Below are 24,614 nucleotides of genomic sequence, written 5' to 3'. Positions count from 1 at the left end.
CACAGTGCCACCATCTCCAGTCCCATTTTTAACAGGCTCTGGCTTCTTGACGTCTTACAGAGAACTCTCCTCTTCAGGTTTCTCACCTTCCACCTGCTGCTCGAGAGCACACTTAGATTTCTCCAACTCATCTTTTAAGCTCATGAGATTTTCCATCTCTGTTCTGAGTTGCTTGTTCAGCCTCTTCAATTCAGCACGCTCCTCGAGCACTTCTTCAAGGGCTCTAGCCAAGGAGAGGGCCTGGGTCTCCCTTTCCCAAGCAACAGTCTCTGCTTGGTCACGTTTTTCATCATATCGAGCCGAGATGTATTTCTCTTCAGTTAGGAGCCAGTCAAACTTCTCCTGTTTCTTCGCTAGACTAGACATAATTTGCTTCTGGTGGTCCAGGTCCACCATCAGATCATCCAATTCTCGCTGAAGTTTGTTCTTGGTTTTCTCCACCTTTTTGTATGTCACACCCTGTTTCTCCAGGCGCTGAACTACCAACTCCATGTTTTTCAGCAGTTTCTTTTCAGCTTTTTGCACAAGCTTGTGGGAAGTGCCCCGCTTTTGGGCCTCCGGTTCCAGCTGCTCCTTGCTCGGCTCTGCTGCAGCAGATGTAGGAGTATCACCATTCTCTTTCTGGCTCTCCTTCTTTGCCCTTTCTGAAATCTTCTTCAGTTACTCTGTGAAGACATCTAGTCCCTTCTCTATCATATCTATCATATCTAGGGACAGTGTGGAGAGAGAAAAATCTTCATGAGTAGGGTATTGTCCATTCCTCGTGGGCCTCCTTCAATCCCCTTAAAACCCCATTTACAACTCAAACTTAACAATAACTCACTGAGACCAGTTTGTGTTTAAAGGGTTTCTGTCACCCCATTAAACCGTTTTTTTTTTTCTTTAATAATAATCCCTATAGTGCGATCTCATGATACATAATCAAATTGATAATTTTGGTTCAGTAGATTTTGCTAAAAAACGATTTTTAAAATATGGTAATTACCTTGCTACCAGCAAGTAGGGCGGCTACTTGCTGGTAGCAGCCGCATCCTCCGTTGGTAATGACGCCCCCTCGGCATGCTGATTGACAGGGCCAGGGAAGGGAATCCTTCTCTGCTGGCGCTGTTAGAATTTGAAATCTCGCGCCTGCGCCGTACCTGGCTTCAATCGGCGCAGGCGCACTGAGAGGCGGCCGCTCTGCTCGACCGCTCCATCCTCAATGCGCCTGCGTCGATGACGTCATCGCATACACCCGGAAGAGAAGACGCCGGCATAAACCAAGCGACCACAGATCAATCCCTACGGCATTTAAATGTACCCCGTCTGCCCTCCAAAAAGCCCCCACACCCGGCACTGCCACTGGCCATGAATTTTCCCAAAATCCTATTGACCTTAATCCTTGCCTTGTTAAGGCGCTCCACCGACCTCGCCCAACGCCACACCTGGCGAGGCACAATGTCAGACCAAACTGTTACCATGGCCGGGAACAAAGACCATAAACGCAACAAATCAAATTTTACATCCCTTATCAACTCCCTAACCGGCTTACCCCCCAAGTCATTCCCCCCCACATGCAATACCAATACGTCCGGGGGACTACCCAGCCGTGCGTACCGGTGAACCTCCCTCATAACCCCTTCCCACAACATACCCCTTACCCCAATCCAACGAACAACTGCAACCTCCCTATCGAGCCCTAACTGCCTTCCGTCAGGACGAACGTCCGCCCTCAGCGCCCCCCAAAACACAAAGGAGTGTCCGAGTATCCAAACCAACGCGGGCCTAGCTCCTGAAAGATATAACAAAGAAAAACACAAGACTGCATCATTCAACATGCATCGTTAATCCAACAAACCCACCCTAACATAAGACCTAAACCTCACTGATTCCCATCTCCCAATCCTCTTAATCACTTCATCACTCATCCCAGCTCTAGCCGCCTCTGTAGCAGCACCTATCCTGAACGAATGCCCAGTAAAATCTTCCGCTGCAATACCCAGCTCACGCAGGCAGCGCTTAAACACCGCCACAAACTGATATCGCGACAGATATGACCCGTCCTCATGCCTAACCAATGGACCCACCGTTGCCAGACCCCCCACATCATACTCCCGCAAGCACTGCATCGGGCACATAGCACAGCCCGGAACCTCAAACAACCATACATAATTGCCCTTTCCTTCCCTGTCCGTCTTTGACCTACGAATCCTGATGACAACCCTGTCTCCGGATAGCACAACATCCTCGCTCAACAACCCCCCACCAACAGCCCGAACACTACCACACACCAATTCCCCCAACCGAAATGCCCCAAAAAATGCTAGGGAAAAAGCAACCCTGAACAGCCTCACCTCCCAACTAGAGCGACAACTCACCTCCACTTGCACACCCAATTTTAACAACAATTCAAATGAGACCGGCCTCCTTCTGTCCTCCGCCCGCTTCCCACCCTTCAACACCTGCCTCACCAAAAAGGTCTTCGTCAAATCCGGTAACCCCCTCAGCTTGAAAGCAAAAGCAAGCCCCGCCATCCACCTATTCATTTTAGCAGCAGACCATCCCTGCTCTTTCACATGCCCCAAGAACAACAACAGAGGAGTATCTCCCTCATCCACTAACACCCCCAAATCCTCACACCACCTCTGCCATTCATTCCACGCTTTACCGTAAGCTACCCACGTCCCTGCACTCATTGAGTCCTGCAGCAACCTTCCTATGGTACCTCCAACAGCTCCCAGATGGAATCCAACCCCTCGCCGTCCGCTCCCGGCGCCAACTGCCGAAAACGCTCCCACTGCGAACGAGAAAGGGCATCAGCAATACCATTAGACACACCAGGCACATGAACCGCCACAATCCAAGCATTCAGTGATAAACAAACTAAAACCAAATGCTGCAACAAATGAACTACAGGCGGCGACGATGCTGACATGTTATTAATGGCCTGGACCACCCCCAAATCATCACAATGGAATCTAATCTTATTCCTAAAACAATCCCCCCCACAAAACTACTGCAAGCACAATTGGGACAAGCTCTAATAACGCCAGGTTTTTAACCCAACCCCGCTCCACCCAGGAAAATGGCCAACTCCCCACACACCACTGCCCATGACAATAAACCCCAAAACCCGAACCCCCAGCTGCGTCCGAAAACAAATCAAAATTATCCACCGCCTCCCCCAAAACCAATGTCCTTCCATTAAAATGCTGCAAAAATTTCCCCCAAATCCCTTTTTAGTTCCCTGCCCAACCTAACAAAATGATGCGGGGCCGTAATTCCCGCCGTAGCCCCCGCCAACAAAAAATTCTCCCCATCGGCATAATCCTGCATGCAAAATTGAGCTTGCCCAACAAAGATTGCAACTCTTTTAGTCTAATCTTCACCGCACTCAGTGCCTGCTCCACCACCAAACGCAAATCCCGTACCTTCTCCTCAGGCAACTGACACTCCAGACTGTCCGTGTTAATCACGATACCCAGAAAGCTCAACTCCGTAGTAGGACCCACAGTTTTTTCTTCTGCCAATGGTACCCCGAACTTCCCAAAAACCGACTCTAACGTGATCAACACCGAACAAACCTTAGACCCCGCCGGGCCCAAACAAAGGAAATCATCCAGGTAATGAATGATGGATGAACAACCCGAAACGTCCTTAACAACCCACTCCAAAAATGAACTGAACGCTTTAAAATATGCGCAAGACACAGAACACCCCATTGGTAAGCATCTATCCACAAAGTACTTCCCATCCCAGTAACACCTCAACAAATGCAAACTGTCTGGATTCACAGGCAGGAGCCGGAACGCCGCCTCGATGTCAGTCTTAGCTAACAACGTCCCCACCCCCAACTTCCGCACCCAACCTACAGCCGCATCAAATGAAGTGTACGCCACCGAACAGAGTTCCGGATCAATACCCTCATTGACCGACGCACCCTTCGGATATGACAAATGGTGAATGAGCCAAAACTTATTCGGCTCCTTCTTAGGTACAATCCCCAAAGGTGATATACGCAAGTCAGCCAGCGGAAGCTCCGAAAATGGGCCGCCCATCTGCCCCAAGGCAACCTCCCTGGCCAACTTGTCAGACACCACCTCCGGGTGTTCCAATGCCGAGCGCAAATTCCTCTTCCTCATAACAACCGGCAACGGCGCCGATGGTATAGAAAACCCCTTAGTAAACCCGTCCCTCAAAAATTCTGCCACCCCTATTTTGGGATACCTACTTAAGTAGGGCTCCAGCCTTTCCACCCGCACCAGAGTCAGACCCTTTTCCAGTCGCCTCCCCACCTCTCTGCCTGTTACCTCTAAAACATCTGTTGGCTCCATGGGAACCTCCACAGCCTGAAGACTCGTGCTTAAATCTACACTTTGTCCCAAACCTACAATTACCTTAGTTAAAGAGGAAACAGAGGCAACTGAGAATCCCGACTGCCCAGATCCCCCCGACTCACTCCGAAAGGACTACCCCGCCCGTACAGGTGCCATCACCCTCATCCATAACCCAATATCCTTATGATCCCACCTTATGCTACTCCGTACCGCCATCCTTGAGCCGAAATTGCTCGTCATACCACAGCCAGCCAGTCCCCCCGTATACCCGCCAAGCCTCCCCAATCGCATCCATGTAACAAAAAAGAGACGAACAACACTCCGGCTTCCGTTCCCCAATCACGCTAGCCAAAATAGCAAAAGCCTGGAGCCAATTTGAAAAGGTCCGCGGGATCAGACGAAACCTCCGTTTTTCCTCCTCCTCCTTTTTTCCATCATCCTTTTTCACCTTATCTAAATTAAACCTCTCGAAAGGGAGCAGGGAAAATATTTCTACATATTCCCCCCTCCAAATCCTCTCACGCACCTCCTGTTTCAAATGCCCCCAGTGGCCCCTCAAAAAACACGTATACCTCGCCACGCGCACCGTCATCCACTGATTGTCTATCCACTTCCCCCCCACCTGCGTCTGCACCAACACCGAATCACACACCCTACCAGTCGCCTCACCAAGCTCCCTACCACCCCCTGCCCCCATCCCCCAAGCCTGCAGCGGGGAAACACCAGCCGCACCAAAACCTGACATCCACCCCGCCAAACTCTGAAAAAATTGCCCCAAACCCTTACCCAGGTCCCCTTGTGACCCACCCATCCCCCCCAGGCAGCCCGCCCATGGATTAAGTGCCCCCCCAAACCCCTCACCTGGCTGCCGGGGGGCTGTGAACCCCGCAGCCGAAGATCCTACCTCCTGATGGTCTTCTGGCACGCTTCCATCTTCCTCTCTTCTTTCCAGGGACTCCTCACTCGTCGCCGCAGACATCCCAGCCGGCCGGCTGGATGTGTCCTGAACTGACCTTCCTCTGTGGGCGGAGCCTCCGCCATGCTGGATGTTCAACTCCTGCAGCCTGTGCGCCACCACCGGCTCCATGCGCACAGCCGCGACTGACCCGGAATCATTCCCTCGCCGAGCGGCCTCCCCTGGACTAGGAGCACCCGCCGAACCTGGTCCCGAGCCCACGTCCCGCGATGCTGAAGATGGGGGAGGGATCCCCCCGCTTGAAACTGGGCCCCGCCGTGCATTTTGATTCCTCCCGCTCCGGGCGGCACTGGCAACAGGCACCCTGCCAGCCCCCGGTCGCGGAAGGTCCCCGGAGGGGCTCCGCACCCGGCGCCGAGCCCTGGGGGTCACCTCTGGACTAAGGCGCGCCGGCGGCCGTACCGTACGTGGTGGTGAGCTGACTGTACTCACCGCCGCCCCCTGAAGCAGGCCGGACACCTGCTCCTGCAGCCATTCGGGTCCCCGGGCCTCTGCCGCTGCCCGCAACGGCTGAATAAGCTGATCTACCGCCTGCGCGATGTGAGTGGTTCGCCTCAGTTTTTCTCTGCAACTAACTGCTCTAAAATGGCACCGGTTACCTCCCCTTCTTATAACCTAACCTATAAGCCCACCCCATTCTATTCTCCACCCACCATGCTTTCCTTAACCCCTACACTGCCGGCCCCCTCAGTTCAAACCCCATCATGTTGGCCTCCCCTCAACGGCGTCCCCAGTACGGCCTCACTGGATTGCAGCTGTACTGACGTGTCAGGTCATCTACCCCTGCCTGGGTATGGGTCTCAGACACTAGGCTGCCATCTCCCCACATGTCAGGGATAACTGTCGTCTGGTCGCTACTAGTGACCACCTGAATTTTGCAATACCTTGACCTGGTAGCTTTCCTCTCGGAGTTACTAATGGTCCCATCACATACATCGCCTATGTCACTCGTGTCATTATTAACGCTGACCTCTGGGGGCACTGCTGAGTTAATCCCTACCTGGGACATTACTTTATTGACCATAAAACACTGTGGAGACTGCATGTCCACCTCTGGTTTGTGTGATACTCCCTCTAGGACTGCTACCCTTTCTTGCACGTTCACCAGAGTAGGATTGCTCCACTGGGTGCTCCCAACATTTATCTGCACTTCTGCATCATTAACATGCTTCTTATCAGCACCATTGTTTTCAATAGGCAATATTCTTTCCCCATGGCGGTCAATGTGCAGCTTCCTTAGACCTTCATTTAAACGGGCAAGTACAGGTTCTGCAGGAGTTTCGTCACTATCTGCAGAAGTGTCTACCTTGCCCCACAACAACGAAACGTTATCACATCATATAAGAACATATTTGTATCATCAGGTCCACAAGACCCGGTTCTCACTGGAGACTCCCCCTCAGTCTCTTTCAGGGTCTCTTTCAGGTGCCCGGTTCACATTACTTATATGCAATTCTTCAAACCTCAAGTCATAAAGTTCTTCATGAAAAGTAGCAGATGCAGAAAATAAAGCTTCATCATCATTTACATTTTTACCACCAGGGGACGCTTCTCTCCTGATCACATCCTGAAAGGGAAAAGGCATGTCATCATATACTTCACATGACCTCACATTTTCACTTCAACTACATCACTGTTTTCAATGGTCCTTTCCCTTACACGTTCACTTAAAGGGACAGGTACAAGTTCTGCAGGAGTTTCTTCACTCTCTGCAGAAGTGTCTACCTTACCCCACAGCAACAAACCGATATCACGGCCCAACACTCCCTCGTGCATGAGCGTGTCTGTAACATCAAGTTCATCAGTCTCTGTTCTCATTGGAGTCTCACGCTCAGTGAAAATCAGCGGATAGTCCTTATCCGCACGACTGTCCAGCACCTTTATTATTTTACCAGTCCCAGGTTTCAATATTGTGCTGCCTCTTACCCGGGCTAGCCTGGGATCCCGGATCCTTGTCATCCCATGGTAACACAGAAACCTTCTCCCCTGTAGATTTCCGCGAGGGAGCGATCACAGCCGGCTGATCCGCCTGTCCAGACACAGACTTATTACCTACCGGCCCAGCAGGTATCCCCTGCCGCCGGCTCACTGTCACTGGGTCTGCCACATGGTTAATAACAGGAACAGTCTTACCCAGCAGTCTCGGGAGACGAGGACATCCCACGGACATCTCTACTGAGACAATCCTCCAAAATCCAGCCTCTGGAGACCTGCCCTTGATTCCTGGCACCATGATCACCTGCAGACTCCTTACTCCAGCAGTTGCTACCGGAAACATCTTGGCCTGAAGTCGAGACTCCTCCTGGACGGTCCTTCTGGCCGCACCCTTTAGAATCTTGTGCACAGTCGCAGAGAAGATATGTACTCATGAGAACCCCACCGCTCTCCACCTCTTTGTCTTCCCGGAGGTTGCCCTTGGCAACGGCATATCTTTGCCTTTTATCAGGAACTCCGCTCCACAACTGCCCAAACAATGGAAAGTCCTTGCCCAGCACAAATTCCACTTCCAGTGTCTCACATTTTAACAGCTCCCACTGCACAGAGCCATACTCTGTCACAAAGGTCAGAGACACGGTGGCATCCGTCTCTGGCCCTCTCTCCAGAAAGTCCAGCACTTCAGGCCTGACCCGAAACACCTGCTGGCGGGCATCTAGAGTGACCCCCAGCGGGATTCCCCCAATCACTAGCTCGCAGTCCTTCTCCCATGGATGATACCAAGCCGCAGCCATTTTGACCAAAAATGCCACAATTCAGTCTCTTTTACTCAGCTACTGGCCCTTTAAATCCTGCACTGTTTGCGCCACAGAAAAAAAAAAAATGTCTAGATTAACACCAGCAGTCTCTGCTCCTGCAAACTAGCAGGCTTCCAGCACTTTTACTTATAAGCAGGGACACCTGCCCGCATCCTCCACCAATTGTGGGGGGGTTAGCTCTTCTCCGGGGGTCAGTCTCACAGATTACTTCAGACACGGATATACTGTCCAAACTTTGCATTTATTGTGCAACACCAGCAACAACAAACAATAACACAAAACAAATACCTGCCCGTCTGGGCTCTAACTAAACATAGGGTAGAATCCCTGACTCACCTATAGAGTGCTGTTCAGACACGGTCATAACCTGCGGCTTTCTCAGCCCAATAGTCCAGCAGCCTCCAGGCTGTAGCAAACGCAAGTCCCTTTGGGGGATTGTGCTCCAGCAGTCCTCCCGACTCTGACCTGGTGGCCCTTGTACCGCAGGCGTCACTGCAGCCCCCAAATTCCAGGCTGTCACTTAGCCTCGTGGTCCCTCAGCCTAGCCCAGCTGAGACCACACAGACAGAGCCTCCAGGCCTCTGTCTACAGGTAACACACTCTGGGAGGTGCTTTATGCCAGGCTGAGTACCTCCAGCTGGTCTCACCTGTGGTGGAACAGGGGCGTGGACCGCACTATCCACCCCTTCCTTGCCTCCAACCTGCGTGAGACCTGTCACTGTCTCACAGAATACAAAGGAGTAAAAATACACAAGTCAAAATTAACATTTCAATCCATCTCGGATTCCCCCTTTAAAAAACATCGTTCAAAAACAGCAAAATAATAAAAGGTTTACAATCATTAAATAATAATATTCACACATAATACAAATAAAACCAAAAATGATAAGAAATGAAAATAATAGCAAAAAACTATATAAAGCCCTAAAAATAACGACGATATCAGCATATTGTTATTATTGGTGATGTACCGGCCCTTTAAAAGAGGTCCTGTAGTATATACGCTATACGACTGATCGAGCGCCAATAATTTACATAAAAATGAAGCGATGAGCGAGTAGCTCGGCCCCGTGTCATGATCATGTGTTTCGCACGCCCGCAGTACAGACGTCACACCAATCAATTTATTCATATAATAGGGGGGATGGGCAGCCGAGGCGGCTTGACTTTCATTATCTAAAATCTACGACTTCAGCGTTTACAGCCAGTGGTGCGGGAGCAGGCTAAAAAAAAAAACGTTTTTTTTTTTTTGTTTTTTTTTGGGGGAAGGTCGATAGGCACAAAAATCTAAACTACTAATCAGAGGCCTAACATGAAGCTCCCGGGCCCCAGTGCAGAAGATATACCGGGGCCCTACATCTATCATTGACACCTTCAGAGGCATTTTTATTTTATGATTAGATTTTACTCATTTTAGACCAAAAAAAATTCTGTTGGTCTTTATGAAAAATTTTAAAAATTGTAAAATGCAATCATGACACGGAGTGTCTCCAGAGCGAACCCCCCCCCACCAGTCATTAGTCTATAAGCAGGGGCAATTTTTAAAATTTATATATATAGTATTTTTAACCTTTTTTTTTATCTTGCACGCAGCTCCTCCAATCACTCATGCAGGTTCATCCAAGGTGTGGACATGAGTTACTGAAAGTTATTCTAACCCTCGCCTGATACAATCTCCGGTGATTCAGAGGAAGGACATGCCAAAAAAAAAAAACACTATGACTGGCAAATCTCCCAGAGGAATGATGACTCCAAATATAAAGTAAAAAATTGCAAAAAGTTCATGTAAAAAAAAATAAACATAAAAAGAATAATGAAGAAAATCAAGAAATATAATCACATAAAACATCAGAATATTAAGGAGCTAAAAAATATTTCAGGGACTGGTGAAAAGTGATATGGAGCATGCTGGTATAACCTGGGAATCTCCTGTATATAGTGATATGGAGCATGCTGGTATAACCTGGGTATCTCCTGTATATAATTATATATGTACAGCTGGTATAAGTTATACATCTTCTTGTATATAGTGATATGGACCATGCTGGTATAACCTGGGTATCTCCTGTATATAATTATATATGTACAGCTGGTATAAGTTATACATCTTCTTATATATAGTGATATGGACCATGCTGGTATAACCTGGGCATCTCCTGTATATAATTATATATGTACAGCTGGTATAAGTTATACATCTTCTTGTATATAGTGATATGGAACATGCTGGTATAACCTGGGTATCTCCTGTATATAATTATATATGTACAGCTGGTATAAGTTATACATCTTCTTGTATATAGTGATATGGACCATGCTGGTATAACCTGGGCATCTCCTGTATATAATTATATATGTACAGCTGGTATAAGTTATACACCTTCTTGTATATAGTGATATGGAGCATGCTGGTATAACCTGGGCATCTCCTGTATATAATTATATATGTACAGCTGGTATAAGTTATACATCTTCTTGTATACAGTGATATGGAGCATGCTGGTATAACCTGGGCATCTCCTGTATATAATTATATATCTACAGCTGGTATAAGTTATACATCTTCTTGTATATAGTGATATGGACCATGCTGGTATAACCTGGGCATCTCCTGTATATAATTATATATGTACAGCTGGTATAAGTTATACATCTTCTTGTACATAGTGATATATAGACCATGCTGGTATAACCTGGGCATCTCCTGTATATAATTATATATGTACAGCTGGTATAAGTTATACATCTTCTTGTATATAGTGATATGGAGCATGCTGGTATAACCTGGGTATATCCTGTATATAATTATATATGTACAGCTGGTATAAGTTATACATCTTCTTGTATATAGTGATATGGAGCATGCTGGTATAACCTGGGTATCTCCTGTATATAATTATATATGTACAGCTGGTATAAGTTATACATCTTCTTGTATATAGTGATATGGACCATGCTGGTATAACCTGGGCATCTCCTGTATATAATTATATATCTACAGCTGGTATAAGTTATACATCTTCTTGTATATAGTGATATGGAGCATGCTGGTATAACCTGGGCATCTCCTGTATATAATTATATATGTACAGCTGGTATAAGTTATACATCTTCTTGTATATAGTGATATGGAGCATGTTGGTATAACCTGGGCATCTCCTGTATATAATTATATATGTACAGCTGGTATAAGTTATACATCTTCTTGTATACAGTGATATGGACCATGCTGGTATAACCTGGGCATCTCCTGTATATAATGATATATGTACAGCTGGTATAAGTTATACATCTTCTTGTATATAGTGATATGGAGCATGCTGGTATAACCTGGGTATCTCCTGTATATAATTATATATGTACAGCTGGTATAAGTTATACATCTTCTTGTATATAGTGATATGGAGCATGCTGGTATAACCTGGGTATCTCCTGTATATAATTATATATGTACAGCTGGTATAAGTTACACATCTTCTTGCATATAGTGATATGGAGCATGATGGTATAACCTGGGTATCTCCTGTATATAATTATATATGTACAGCTGGTATAAGTTACACATCTTCTTGTATATAGTGATATGGAGCATGCTGGTATAACCTGGGTATCTCCTGTATATAATTATATATGTACAGCTGGTATAACATGGGCATCTTCTGTATATAATTATATATGTACAGCTGGTATAAGTTATACATCTTCTTGTATATAGTGATATGGAGCATGCTGGTATAACCTGGGTATCTCCTGTATATAATTATATATGTACAGCTGGTATAAGTTATACATCTTCCTGTATATAGTGATATGGACCATGCTGGTATAACCTGGGTATCTCCTGTATATAATTATATATGTACAGCTGGTATAAGTTATACATCTTCTTGTATATAGTGATATGGACCATGCTGGTATAACCTGGGTATCTCCTGTATATAATTATATATGTACAGCTGGTATAAGTTATACATCTTCTTGTATATAGTGATATGGACCATGCTGGTATAACCTGGGTATCTCCTGTATATAATTATATATGTACAGCTGGTATAAGTTATACATCTTCTTGTATATAGTGATATGGACCATGCTGGTATAACCTGGGCATCTCCTGTATATAATTATATATGTACAGCTGGTATAAGTTATACATCTTCTTGTATATAGTGATATGGACCATGCTGGTATAACCTGGGTATCTCCAGTATATAATTATATATGTACAGCTGGTATAAGTTATACATCTTGTATACAGTGATATGGACCGTGCTGGTATAACCTGGGTATATCCTGTATATAATTATATATGTACAGCTGGTATAAGTTATACATCTTCTTGTATACAGTGATATGGAGCATGTTGGTATAACCTGGGTATCTCCTGTATATAATTATATATGTACAGCTGGTATAAGTTATGCATCTTCTTGTATATAGTGATATGGACCATGCTGGTATAACCTGGGTATCTCCTGTATATAATTATATATGTACAGCTGGTATAAGTTACACATCTTCTTGTATATAGTGATATGGAGCATGCTGGTATAACCTGGGCATCTCCTGTATATAATTATATATGTACAGCTGGTATAAGTTATACATCTTCTGTATATAGTGATATGGACCATGCTGGTATAACCTGGGCATCTCCTGTATATAATTATATATGTACAGCTGGTATAAGTTATACATCTTCTTGTATATAGTGATATGGACCATGCTGGTATAACCTGGGTATCTCTGAAAATAATGTGCAGTTGTTTAGTGTGGTTTATGTATTTTCGGGTTCGCTTTGTGTCAGTGAATAGAAACCATCATTCTCTCAATCTGTCGGGATCTTACCAGTCAGCAGCATCCTTTGTTGTTCCAGTCTTTTCAGGCATTCTTGCTTGTACTGTGACCACTTCATGATGATGTCCTCGAGCACCACTCCGCTGACCTAGAGGGTGACAGCCATGTTTAATGAGAGCGTCCTTACATGATGCTCAGCGCAGCACACGTTCCCCACATTGTGACCTGATGCAGCCATACTGCACCACCAGAGCTTTCCTGATAACCTTTCAGGTGCCTTGAAGAGATGGGTGAGAATGTTGTAGAAGTATTAATGGTGGCTCGATTAACACCCATTAGATCTGTGATATTTGGTTTAAAGGGGAAATGTACTAAATATGTAACATGGAAGTAGGAGACCCTGCTGCCTCTAGTGCAGGACTCAAAGACACCTTTATATCCAGGGTCATCCATGAAGCAATGGAAAGAATCAAAATCCCCTCCCCCATACTAGTGCACAATATCCCTTTATAGGTGCCCAGGATTTCCATATGTATCTATGATTTCCACCACTTGGTGTCGCTGCTTTAATACAATGCGACGCCATCTGGCATCACAGTAAATGTGAATGGTATTAATGATCTGCTGACACAATCCGTCCACTCAGTTTAGATACCATTCAAAAAAATTAAGGTGGAGTTCCCCATGGTCATTCAGATGCCGTAGTGTCAAACATTGGCCAATCAGCAAAAAAAAAGTCCAAGCCTAGCCCCGCCTCTTCCTCTATGCTATGGAGGAAGAGGCAGGGCTATGTAAAGTACTCCTGATTAACCCTTTTATGGTATTATTTAAACGTCACCTTTCGATGAAGCCATAACTTTTTATGAATGTAAGCTGAATTCAAAGCCAAATTTAAGAATAAATATTTTTTTTTTAAAAATGAATAAAATCTCCGCTTCGGGTGACGTCTCAAAAAATGAATTTGTTCTACATCAACTTAAAGGCTAAAGAGTTAGTCAGTGACAGCTGGTGTCATGACCGGACCCTGAGCACGGCGGCCAAGTCTCCTTCACTGGAGAAGATTAATGACCAGCGGGATCGGGGGAAGGGGGGGGTTTACAATGCTCTTATGGTTTGCACTTTCTGCTAAGTACGGCTCTCATAGGAATTTCCAGTAAAAACGTTCAGGCTTATCTGCACGAGGATGAAAATACCATAAAAGATATTTGAAAAGATAATAAAAGGTAGTAGGTGTGAAACACTAAAATAGATGCCCATAAACCCGGCACCAGAAGCCAAGTATTAGGTCCACCAAAGTCTACAATATATGCTGTCTAATTTCTTGCCTTAGAACTCAATACCACATGGACCCAACACTAAGGATAATTGTGTTCTGCCTTCCTATTGGTTTGACCATGAGTCCATCTCATTTGGGCCACCATTGTCTATGATGAATCTGCTTTTATAGCTTAGCCTACAACCCCCTGGCCTCTGAGCTTGGATAATGGAGGACCTGAGGGTCCCAACTGAAAGGCTTAAGCAGTGAATGGTCAACCAGCCATAAGAGCCAGGTCATACCACTTGTAAGAGTAATAAGAGGTGTGAGGCCCCAACATCAAATCTTGAATTCTCCACGACTTAGATTCCTAAGTCTGAGACCAAAGTTTTGGTAAGGGGTTAAACCTAGAGATAAACAAATCTTTAAAAAATTTGATTTGGTCGGTTCGTCAGATTTTCCCAATTTTTTTTATACGATCCGAATTTACTCGTAGTGAATCGCATTAAAAAACGGCTATTTCCTGGCTGCAGAGAGCCTTTATAGTGGTCAGGGCCGGAATGGGGATAAAAACCAGCCCTGGAAAAAGTTGCACACCGGCCCCACAGCATTGCGTCATTATTTACTTGTTTATAATAGGAGAAAGCATTCATTTTAAAACACGTGTGTAAACACGAATATGAACTTTGCCCCACGATAGCTCTTTTGTAGAACCCCCATTGTTCATATTATCACAGTGTTTTCCCAACCAGGATGCCTCCAACTGTTGCAAAACTACAACTCTCAGCATGCTCAGACAGTGTTTTACCACGCCCTTTGACCCGCCCCTTTTTTGTTGGCCACCTATTTAATGATTGTTGCATGCAACATTTTACTTGACCAGCTATTTTAGATATTCTACGGCAGTCCTGTTACAATCCCCCCTCCCCCAATGAGCCTTTCGACCAAATAATACAAATATTTATAAAATCTCACCCATATGCTGCAAAAATATAAAAAAATCTGCAATGTAAAATGGATAATAAAGATCAACTACAAACATAAACATATTTCACATAAAAACTTACAATTACTTGACTTGGCCCTTGGGGATCTCGGACACCACTTCCACACTTTGGCCGGGGGCTCGGCGGAGCTGATGTTGTGCTTTGTCCTAAGGAGAAAGATTTCATAATAAGGATTTGGAGAAGGGGCAGAGGGATAGCAGAGCAGGGAGAGGCTGGTGCTGCTACTAGGGGGGAGTAATAAAGCCGACCAGAATGCTCCCCCAGTAGAAATAATTCTCATGATAATGTGCAAAACATACCCCCTTGTAATGCCCCCAGTTGAGCTAATGTTCCCATAATGTGCCAATATAAAATACCCCTTCTTAGTGCCCCCCGTAGATGACCCCATAGTGCTCCTCTCCCCCCTTCCCCATAGTACCCACAATAATGTGTCCAAGTATAAAATGCCCCTATACATACCCCTCCATATAAAATACCCCTTCTTTTTAGCCTCAGTAGATGCCCCTATAGTGCCACCCAATAATCTGCCAGTAATAAGTGCCCCAATAGATGCCCCCAATCATGTGCCAGTAAGATGTGCCCCCATAGATGCCCCCAATCATGTGACAGTAATAAGAGCCCCCCCACCATCATGTGCCAGTAGCCAGAGCCCCCCCATATCATGTGCCAGTAGCCAGAGTGCCCCCCATCATGTGCCAGTAGCCCCCCCTTATTATGTGCCAGTAACCCCCCCTATGTGCCAGTAGCCCCCCTTATGTGCCAGTAGCCGCCCCTTATGTGCCAGTAGCCGCCCCTTATCATGTGCCTGTAGCCCCCTGATCATGTGCCAGTAGCCCCCTTATCATGTGCCAGTAGCCCCCATATCATGTGCCAGTAGCTCCCATATCATGTGCCAGTAGCCCCCCCATCATGTGGCAGTAGTCCCCCTTATGTGCCAGTAGCCCCCCTTATGTGCCAGTAGCCCCCTTATCATGTGCCAGCCCAGTAGTCCCCCCTTATCATGTGCCAGCCCAGTAGTCCCCCCTTATCATGTGCCAGCCCAGTAGTCCCCCCTTATCATGTGCCAGCCCAGTAGTCCCCCCTTATCATGTGCCAGCCCAGTAGTACCCCCTTATCATGTGCCAGTATTGTACCTATATAAAAAAAAAAACACTTATACTTACCTCCAGCGATGCGATGCAGGCCTCTTCCTGCCTGTGTCCCTCGCTATACGGCTCAGGCGGCGCGCTGACGTCATCGCGCCGCCTGCACCAGCCTCTGATAGGCTGCCAGCACTAGGCCGGCAGCCTATCAGAGGAACAGGAGGGAACACACCTCTCCCTCCCCTGCCGCAGCATAGACATCTGTATCGCTGTCCTGAGGACGGTGATACAGATGACTATGGAGATTGGCGCTTCCACAATGGAAGCGATCATCTCCTGCTGCTGTGCCCTGCCGCCGGCCGCCCCCACTTGTCACCAGGGCCACGGCCTTGCGGCACTCAGGCCTGCTGGCCTAGCGGAAAAATTTCCCGGTATCCCGGCAGGCCAGTCCGACCCTGATAGTGGTGTAGGACACTGTGCCTTGCAGTAACACGCATAGGGAGTCTGCTGTGGTAGTGAAATAATACTGTGAGTCCGTATGACATGCAGATGACAGGCGTCGCTCTTAGAATCACTGCACATGTCACTTATTTGGGCAGTCACGGGGCCAAAACTGACCAAATAACTCAAGTGTGAACTCAGCCTTATGAGTCTATGTTAGCGCCAAGAAGAAGCGCACTCCTTTTACACCGTCGTCAGCTGATTCCACGTAGATGTCTACAGAACCTGTTCTATTAAACGCTTATACAAGTAGAGCCCCCCGACAGAGTGGAGAGGGCGTCAGCAGTAAGTTTGTGTTGACGTCACTGATTATTTTGACCTTCCTCTGATCCGTCAGGACAATAAGCACCAAAAAACGTATCCTGTCTGGTGAGCATCCACCTTCCCTCGGTCAGCATTTGGTCAGTAATCCATCAGTGTTGCTAATGTCAAAAAAAACAGGAGTGGATCCAAAACAGAGATGACACGTGAATAGAATATTTGCATATCTTCTGTGTTTTGTACCCACTCCTGCTATTGGCTACCAAATCATAAGTCAATTCTGATGGGACCATACAGGCCTTACAGCTGCTACACAGACAGGATCCGTTTTGCTTCTCAGTTTTCCTTCCTTCTGACAGATCAGAAGAAAGTCCAAATGAATGATGATTTCAGTCATGAAGTGGGGAGGGTGGGAACAGCATGAGAAGTCCACAGAGTGGACCTATGACATAGTGGTGAGGTTCAAGCAGCATGAGGGTACCACAGAGTGGCCCAATGACAGGGTCTGGAGGTGGAAGCAGTACGAGGAGGCCACCGAGTGGCACAATGACCTAGTCTGGAGGTGGCGGCAGCAGCATCAGTAGAAGGCCACCGAGTGGAACAATGACCAAGTCTGGAGTTGGCAGCATCAGGAGAAGGCCATCGAGTGGAACAATGATCGAGTCTGGAGTTGGCAGCAGCAGCATCAGGAGAAGGCCACCAAGTGGCACAATGATCGAGTCTGGAGTTGGCAGCATCAGGAGAAGGCCATCGAGTGGCACAATGACCAAGTCTGGAGTTGGCAACAGTAAGAGGAGGCAACCGAGTGGCACAATGACCTAGTCTGGAGGTGGCGGCAGCAGTAGCAGCATCAGTAGAAGGCCACCGAGTGGAACAATGACCAAGTCTGGAGGTGGAGGCAGCATGCGGAGGCCACCGAGTGGCACAATGACCGAGTCTGGAGGTGGCGGCAGCATGAGGAGGCCACCGAGTGGCACAATGACCTAGTCTGGAGGTGGCAGCAGCACCAGCATCAGAAGGAGGCCACAATGACAGAGTGTGGAGGTGGCAGCAGTATGAGGAAGCCACCAAGTGGTAGAATGACAGAGTGTGGAGGTGGCAGCAGTATGAGGAAGCCACCAAGTGGCACAATGAGTGTGGAGGTGGCGGCACATCAGGAGACCACAGAGTGGCAAGGTGACATAGTGTGGAGGTGGCAGCAGCATGAGGAGGCCACAGCATGAGGAGGCCACAGAGTGGCACAACAACGAGAGATTGCAGAAGTGGCAGCAACATGAGGAGGCCACAGAGTGGCACGACGACGAGAGATTGTGGAGGTGGCAGCAGCATGGGGAGGCCGATTCGTCTATTCATTTATAGCCAATTCTGATGGCACCATACAGGCATTAAAGCTGCTACACAGACAGGATCCGTTTTGCGTCTCAGTTTTCCTTCCTTCTGACAGATCAGAAGAAAGTCCAAATGAATGATGATTTCAGCCAGGCCGAAAGCCAAAATAGTGGACCAGTCATGAAGTGGGGAGGGTGGGAACAGCATGAGAAGTCCACAGAGTGGACCTATGACATAGTGGTGAGGTTCAAGCAGCATGAGGGTACCACAGAGTGGCCCAATGGCAGGGTCTGGAGGTGGAACAGCATGAGGAGGCCACCGAGTGGCACAATGACCTAGTCTGGAGGTGGCGGCAGCAGCATCAGGAGAAGGCCACTAAGTGGCATAATAATCGAGTCTGGAGTTGGCAGCATCAGGAGAAGGTCACCGAATGGCACAATGACTTAGTCTGGAGGTGGCGGCAGCAGTAACAGTATCAGGAGAAGGCCACCGAGTGGCACAATGACAGAGTCTGGAGGTGGCAGCAACATGAGGAGGTCACCGAGTGGCACAATGACCGAGAATGGAGGTGGCGGCAGCAGCAGCAGCAACAGGAGAAGGCCACCTAGTGGAACAATGACCGAGTCTGGAGTTGGCAGCAGCAGCATCAGGAGAAGGCCACCAAGTGGCACAATGATCGAGTCTGGAGTTGGCAGCATCAGGACAAGGCCACCGAGTGGCACAATGACCGAGTCTGAAGTTGGCAGCAGCATGAGGAGGCCACGAAGTGGCACAATGACCTAGTCTGGAGTTGGCAGCAGCAGCATCAGGAGAAGGCCACCAAGTGGCACAATGATCGAGTCTGGAGTTGGCAGCATCAGGACAAGGCCTCCGAGTGGCACAATGACCGAGTCTGAAGTTGGCAGCAGCATGAGGAGGCCACGGAGTGGCACAATGACCGAGCCTGGAGGTGGCGGCAGCAGCATCCGGAGAAGGCCACCGAGTGGCACAATGACCGAGTCTGAAGTTGGCAACAGTATGAGGAGGCAACCGAGTGGCACAATGACCTAGTCTGGAGGTGGCGGCAGCAGTAGCAGCATCAGTAGAAGGCCACTGAGCGGCACAATGACTGAGTCTGGAAGTGGCGGCAGCATGAGGAGGCCACCGAGTGGCACAATGACTGAGTCTGGAGGTGGCAGCAGCAGCATCAGAAGTAGGCCACAATGACAAAGTGTGGAGGTGGAAGCAGTATGAGGAAGCCACAGAGTGGCACAATGACAGAGTGTGGAGGTGGCAGCAGTATGAGGAAGCCACCAAGTGGCACAATGACAGAGTGTGGAGGTGGCAACAGAATGAGGAAGCTACCAAGTGGCACAATGACAGAGTGTGGAGGTGGCAGCAGCAGCATCAGGAGACCACAGAGTGGCAAGGTGACATAGTGTGGAGGTGGCAGCCGCATGATGAAGCCACAGCATGAGGAGGCCAGAGAGTGGCACAACAACGAGAGATTGCAGAAGTGGCAGCAGCATGAGGAGGCCACAGAGTAGCCGCTTCGTATATTCATTTATAGGGAATATGGGACAGAACAGAAGGTTAAAATTTCTTAACTTTATAAAGTGCTGCTTAAAAGACGATTTAATAATACACGTTCTCCGGCACAAAAGGCTTGGCAAATTGATTGTCCGTGACTTTCCCTCGAAGATTTGTATAATATATTGGCAAATTTAAGTTTACTTTCTTATAATTTTAATCAAGTTTTGGTTCAATTTAATAATAAATATTTAATAAATTTAATAATAAAAATTAAATGTTGCCTAAGAGGAGAGAATCGGACAGTCTTCTGTTTATTCAACGACGTGGTTGCGATGGAGAAAGCATTCCAAAAAACAATTTCTCTCCACCTGGAGACGAATCCTGTCAAGATCGATGCAAGTGCGGTATCGGCTGCTCATCGAGCCAGATACTTCTGGGGGAACCTGCCTGTCATGAACAGGGCTCTAGTAGCTACAGACAATGAGAAGACAAAGCTTCAAGATAGCTTGGAGCCCGGAAGAGTCGGGAGGTTCATCAAGATTGAAACCATAACTACCAGCCCCTGGTCTCTTCGTCAGGGAAAACCTCATGAGTTCCCAGTCATCATGGATGGGAAGGAGGACATCCTGTGGTGCACAGAGATGGAGAGGGTCTTCAGATTCACCCCTGCACTATACGGACGTCTCAGAAATTAACCACAGCTCCTGGGAAGGTGATGGAGCATCCCGGTCATCCGGCATCTATTCGCCCCGCTGAAGGATTATTTTGAAAGTGTGTAGAAGCCACACGGGGCTCCTACGCTCCAGATATATCATGAAGACATCATGGAGATTTTACCGCATATAAGTACAGCGCTGAACGCTGAATAAATTTAGTTTTTGACCAAAATACATCAATAACATATAACTGCAGCACTGAACGCTGAATAAAATTTGTTTTTTGACCGAAATAAGTCACTAAAGATTTTACCGCATATAGCAACAACGCTGAACGCATTTCATTTTTCGACCAAAATACGTCAATAAAGACTCTACCGCATATAACTGCAGCGCTGAACGCTGAATAAAATTTTTTTTTAGACCGCAATACGTCACTAAAGGTTTTACCACATATAACTGCAGCGCTGAAAGCTGCATACATTTTGTTTTTCTACTGAAATAATAATAACTGCAGAAGTGAAGTGCGTACCGTATTTTTCGCCCTATAAGACGCACTTTCCCCCCCAAAAGTGGGGGAAAAATAGCAGTGCATCTTATGGGGCGAATTCTGCGATTTTGCCGAATTTTCAATGATACACCCGCCGCTATGCCGCGCGGCAGGTGTATCAGTTGTGAGGGAGGAGGGGCTGGGGGCCGGCGTCTGCATTTATAATGACAGCGGGGCCCATGCAGTGACTGTATTCTACTACACAGGCCCCGCTCACTGTATAATCGTATCTGTAATAGTTAATTGTTATGTATATAATCGGGTAATCAGCGCCTGTATACTTACAACTACAAGCGCTCGGTAGCAGAGAGGAGGGAGGAGGCAGGCCGGGAGGACGGGCGCTGGCAGCGTGAGTCACCACGTCACTAGCCTGCGCCGCCCACTTTATGAATGAAGCAGGCGGCGTGGGCGCATGACGTGGTGACTCACACTGCCAGCGCCCGTCCTCCCGGCCTGCCTCCTCCCTCCTCTCTGCTACCGAGCGCTTGTAGTTGTAAGTATACAGGCGCTGATTATGCGATTATATACATAACAATTAACTATTACATATACGATTATACAGTGAGCGGGGCCCAGGTAGTAGAATACAGTCACTGCACGGGCCCCGCTGTCATTATAAATGCAGATGCGACCCCCACCCCCTGTATTGGGGGTCATTTACACTACAGGGAAACGGTTATGGAGTGGATCTGTGGATGACACATAGCATAAGATGCTATATATGTGTCATCCACAGATCCCCCCCATAACTGTCATACACAGACCCCCATAACAGTGCCATCCAGAGACCCCAATAAGAGCCACCCACAGATCCCCCATAACAGTGTCACCCACAGATCCCCCATAACAGTGCGCCATCCACAGATCCCCCATAACAGTGCCATCCACAGATCCCCCATAAGTGTCATCCACAGATCCCCATAACAGTGTCATCCACAGATCCCCATAACAGTGCCATCCAGAGACCCCAATAAGAGCCACCCACAGATCCCCCATAAGTGTCACCCACAGATCCCCCATAAGTGTCACCCACAGATCCCCCATAAGTGTCATCCACAGATCCCCCATAAGTGTCACCCACAGATCCCCCATAAGTGTCACCCACAGATCCCCCATAAGTGTCACCCACAGATCCCCCATAAGTGTCACCCACAGATCCCCCATATTGAGTGACAGTGGCCGGGAGTGTCGCTTGGGGATGTAGACACTTAGGTATTTGAAGGAGTCTACCACTTTCAGCTGAGAAACCTGAGAGGGTCCACTCCATTCTGCCCAGTGGCATGTACACCGATTTCCCCCAATGAATTCTCTTAAGGCCTGAGTAATTCCAAAATTCGTCTATCATGTTCACTGCATTATTGAGAGACGAGTCAGGTGATGACATCTAATTCTTTAACGAACCTTCCTCTCTCCACCATGGTATCACGGTCGGCGTGACTATCACATACGTGACACAGAGCGAGGGAACAAGGAAGGCCCTGACCAAGTGAGAGGGAAGGTGGTGACCCCTGACTCACCTAGCGGCTGGCACCTGGCTGCCCTGACGTCCCTAGATGGGTTCCTCACCCGTACGCCGATCACATGCCTAAAGCCCTGGCTTTCCCTAAGCTGAGCCCTAGATAGTGAACAGGGCGGTGGGAACACTAGTCCGCACCACTAGCTTTAAAGGAAAACACCAAGGGAAGGACAGACAATACAAACTCAACATATAATCCCAGGTGGGCGACAACAGGAGACAACAAGAAGCCCAACAGGGATCCGGAGGGTAGCACTCTGGAACGACAACCAGGATTCACAACTCCAGTGGGTCAGTATAGATGTCCAGGCAGGAAGCTCTATAACTGGCAACTAGAGAAGTGTGAGGGGAGAATATAAGGAGGTTGGGAGTGGCAGACAAGAAACAGCTGAGGAGGAGAAGCTACGGATCCCTGATTGAGACAAAAAGGATAGCAAGGCAAACACAGAAAACAATCACTAAGAAACAACGTGATCTTTAGATATAGAGCGCGCAGCCACCCGCTGCGACCTCCTGACCCCGGGTATAACGGAGTCAGACGTGGCTCTAGATACCCTCGTGACACATGGTTACTCTAGTAATATTATTACTGCTCCTCACCCTAATGGCCAAGGTTTTATTTGCCAGGGCGAATAAGAGTGGCGATAAGGGGCAGCCCTGTCTCGTCCCTCTATGAAGGGGGAAGCTGTCCCATGAGTCTCCGTTGACCAATAGCTTACTTATCGGGTTGTTGTACAGGATCCTGACCCAACTGAGGTCCAAATCCAAAGCCTCTAAGACAGCCAATCAGATATCGCCATTCTATGGAATCAAACACTTTGTGGTACCAGCTCTAGTGTGAATATTTCGCTGCAGTAGAGAGGACTGCGATGCCTCTTCTGGTTGTCTGGCAAATTCTTTCAGCTTATCTGCAGCACTTTGTGTTTTTTGTGGCCCCATTATTCTGTGATTTAAAGGGTTAATGTATCTAAATTGGAGTTGTTCCCCACGTTTGTGCCTCTTTATAGGCCTTCTTGTTGCAATGTGAGATGCAAAGGAGACAAGCAGGGGTTGTTCTGAGCTGCCTTTTAGTCCCTGTTACAGTATTGTCGGGTCCTTACCAGTGGCGTACATAGAAATCATTGGGCCCCATAGCAAGATCCTGAATTGGGCCCCCTAACTCCGCCCACTAACCACCCCTGGCCCATCCCACCACCTGCCCTGGCTCCTCCCCTGCCACACCCCTGTTGTATTCCTACTGACTCAGAGAATAAAGGGTATAGGTCAGTTTTTTGCCGCAAAGGGAATGCCATAGGAGCTAAACCCGTAAAGCGGTGGAGGAATTGTGCTTTTTTTTCCAATTCCACCCCATTTGGAATTTTTTGCCCACTTCCCACTACATTGTAAGCCATATTAAAGTACAAGCCCTCAAATGGATAGATTAACAGAAAAATCAAAAAGTTATGGCTCAAGGAAGATAGGGAAGAAAAATGAAAATGCTAAATCGAAAAAAACTTCCGGTATCCTATCCGGTATCCTAATGGTTAAATGGGTTATCCAACCCCTATTATGCCTCCCAAAATGCTGGGCACTACATACAGGTAATACTAATGCCCGATGGGGAAGAGGTGCAGCCAATAGCAGGCTGCGACAGAAATGAGCTTCCCTAGCGTCACCTGCAATGCTAGAGAGGCTCATTCCCATCATGGCCTGCTATTGACTGCCCCCACGTCTCCGGATGTTTTCATCTGCACGACGGGGGGATGCAGTGGCGGCGGTGCGGGCATTAGTAGGGATGCGTGTGCCGGAGAGCGGGCAAAGTATTGCCTGCATAAGGTGCCCAGGCATTTTGGGGGGCATTATAGGGGTTGGATAACACCTTTAACTCCTTGCTGCTGATGCTTAGTGTGCCTAACCCTGCAAGGTGACTGAGTGGGGATGTGCTGCTGTGCCGGCCGGGCACTCTGTTCTCCATCAGCAAGCAGAGTTCAGGGGGGGGGAGCACACTGTCCTCAATCTATGAGCCTACAGTATCCCCCCCCCCCAACCCCACAGGGACTCTGCTTGCTTGCTGCTGCCCTCCCCCCCTCAAGAATACCCATATTAACTTTTTTACTCTTCTTA

The 24,614-nt window shown here is 47.7% G+C and overlaps 1 protein-coding gene across 1 annotated transcript in view; it reads right to left on the bottom strand.

Moving 5' to 3' along the window:
* GLP2R (glucagon like peptide 2 receptor) overlaps positions 1 to 24,614 on the bottom strand; it is a 95,895-nt gene that overhangs the window by 37,834 nt on the left and 33,447 nt on the right. The window contains exon 2 of the mRNA XM_040437390.1: positions 12,894 to 12,990. Within this exon, the coding sequence (XP_040293324.1) occupies positions 12,894 to 12,990 (97 nt within the window). The remainder of the gene's footprint in view (positions 1 to 12,893; positions 12,991 to 24,614) is intronic.

This window comes from Bufo bufo, chromosome 6, assembly GCF_905171765.1.
Source record: "Bufo bufo chromosome 6, aBufBuf1.1, whole genome shotgun sequence".
Lineage (NCBI taxonomy): Eukaryota > Metazoa > Chordata > Amphibia > Anura > Bufonidae > Bufo > Bufo bufo.
The sequence above is the reverse complement of the archived record's forward strand: the minus strand, read 5'-3'. Positions and strand labels throughout refer to the sequence as shown.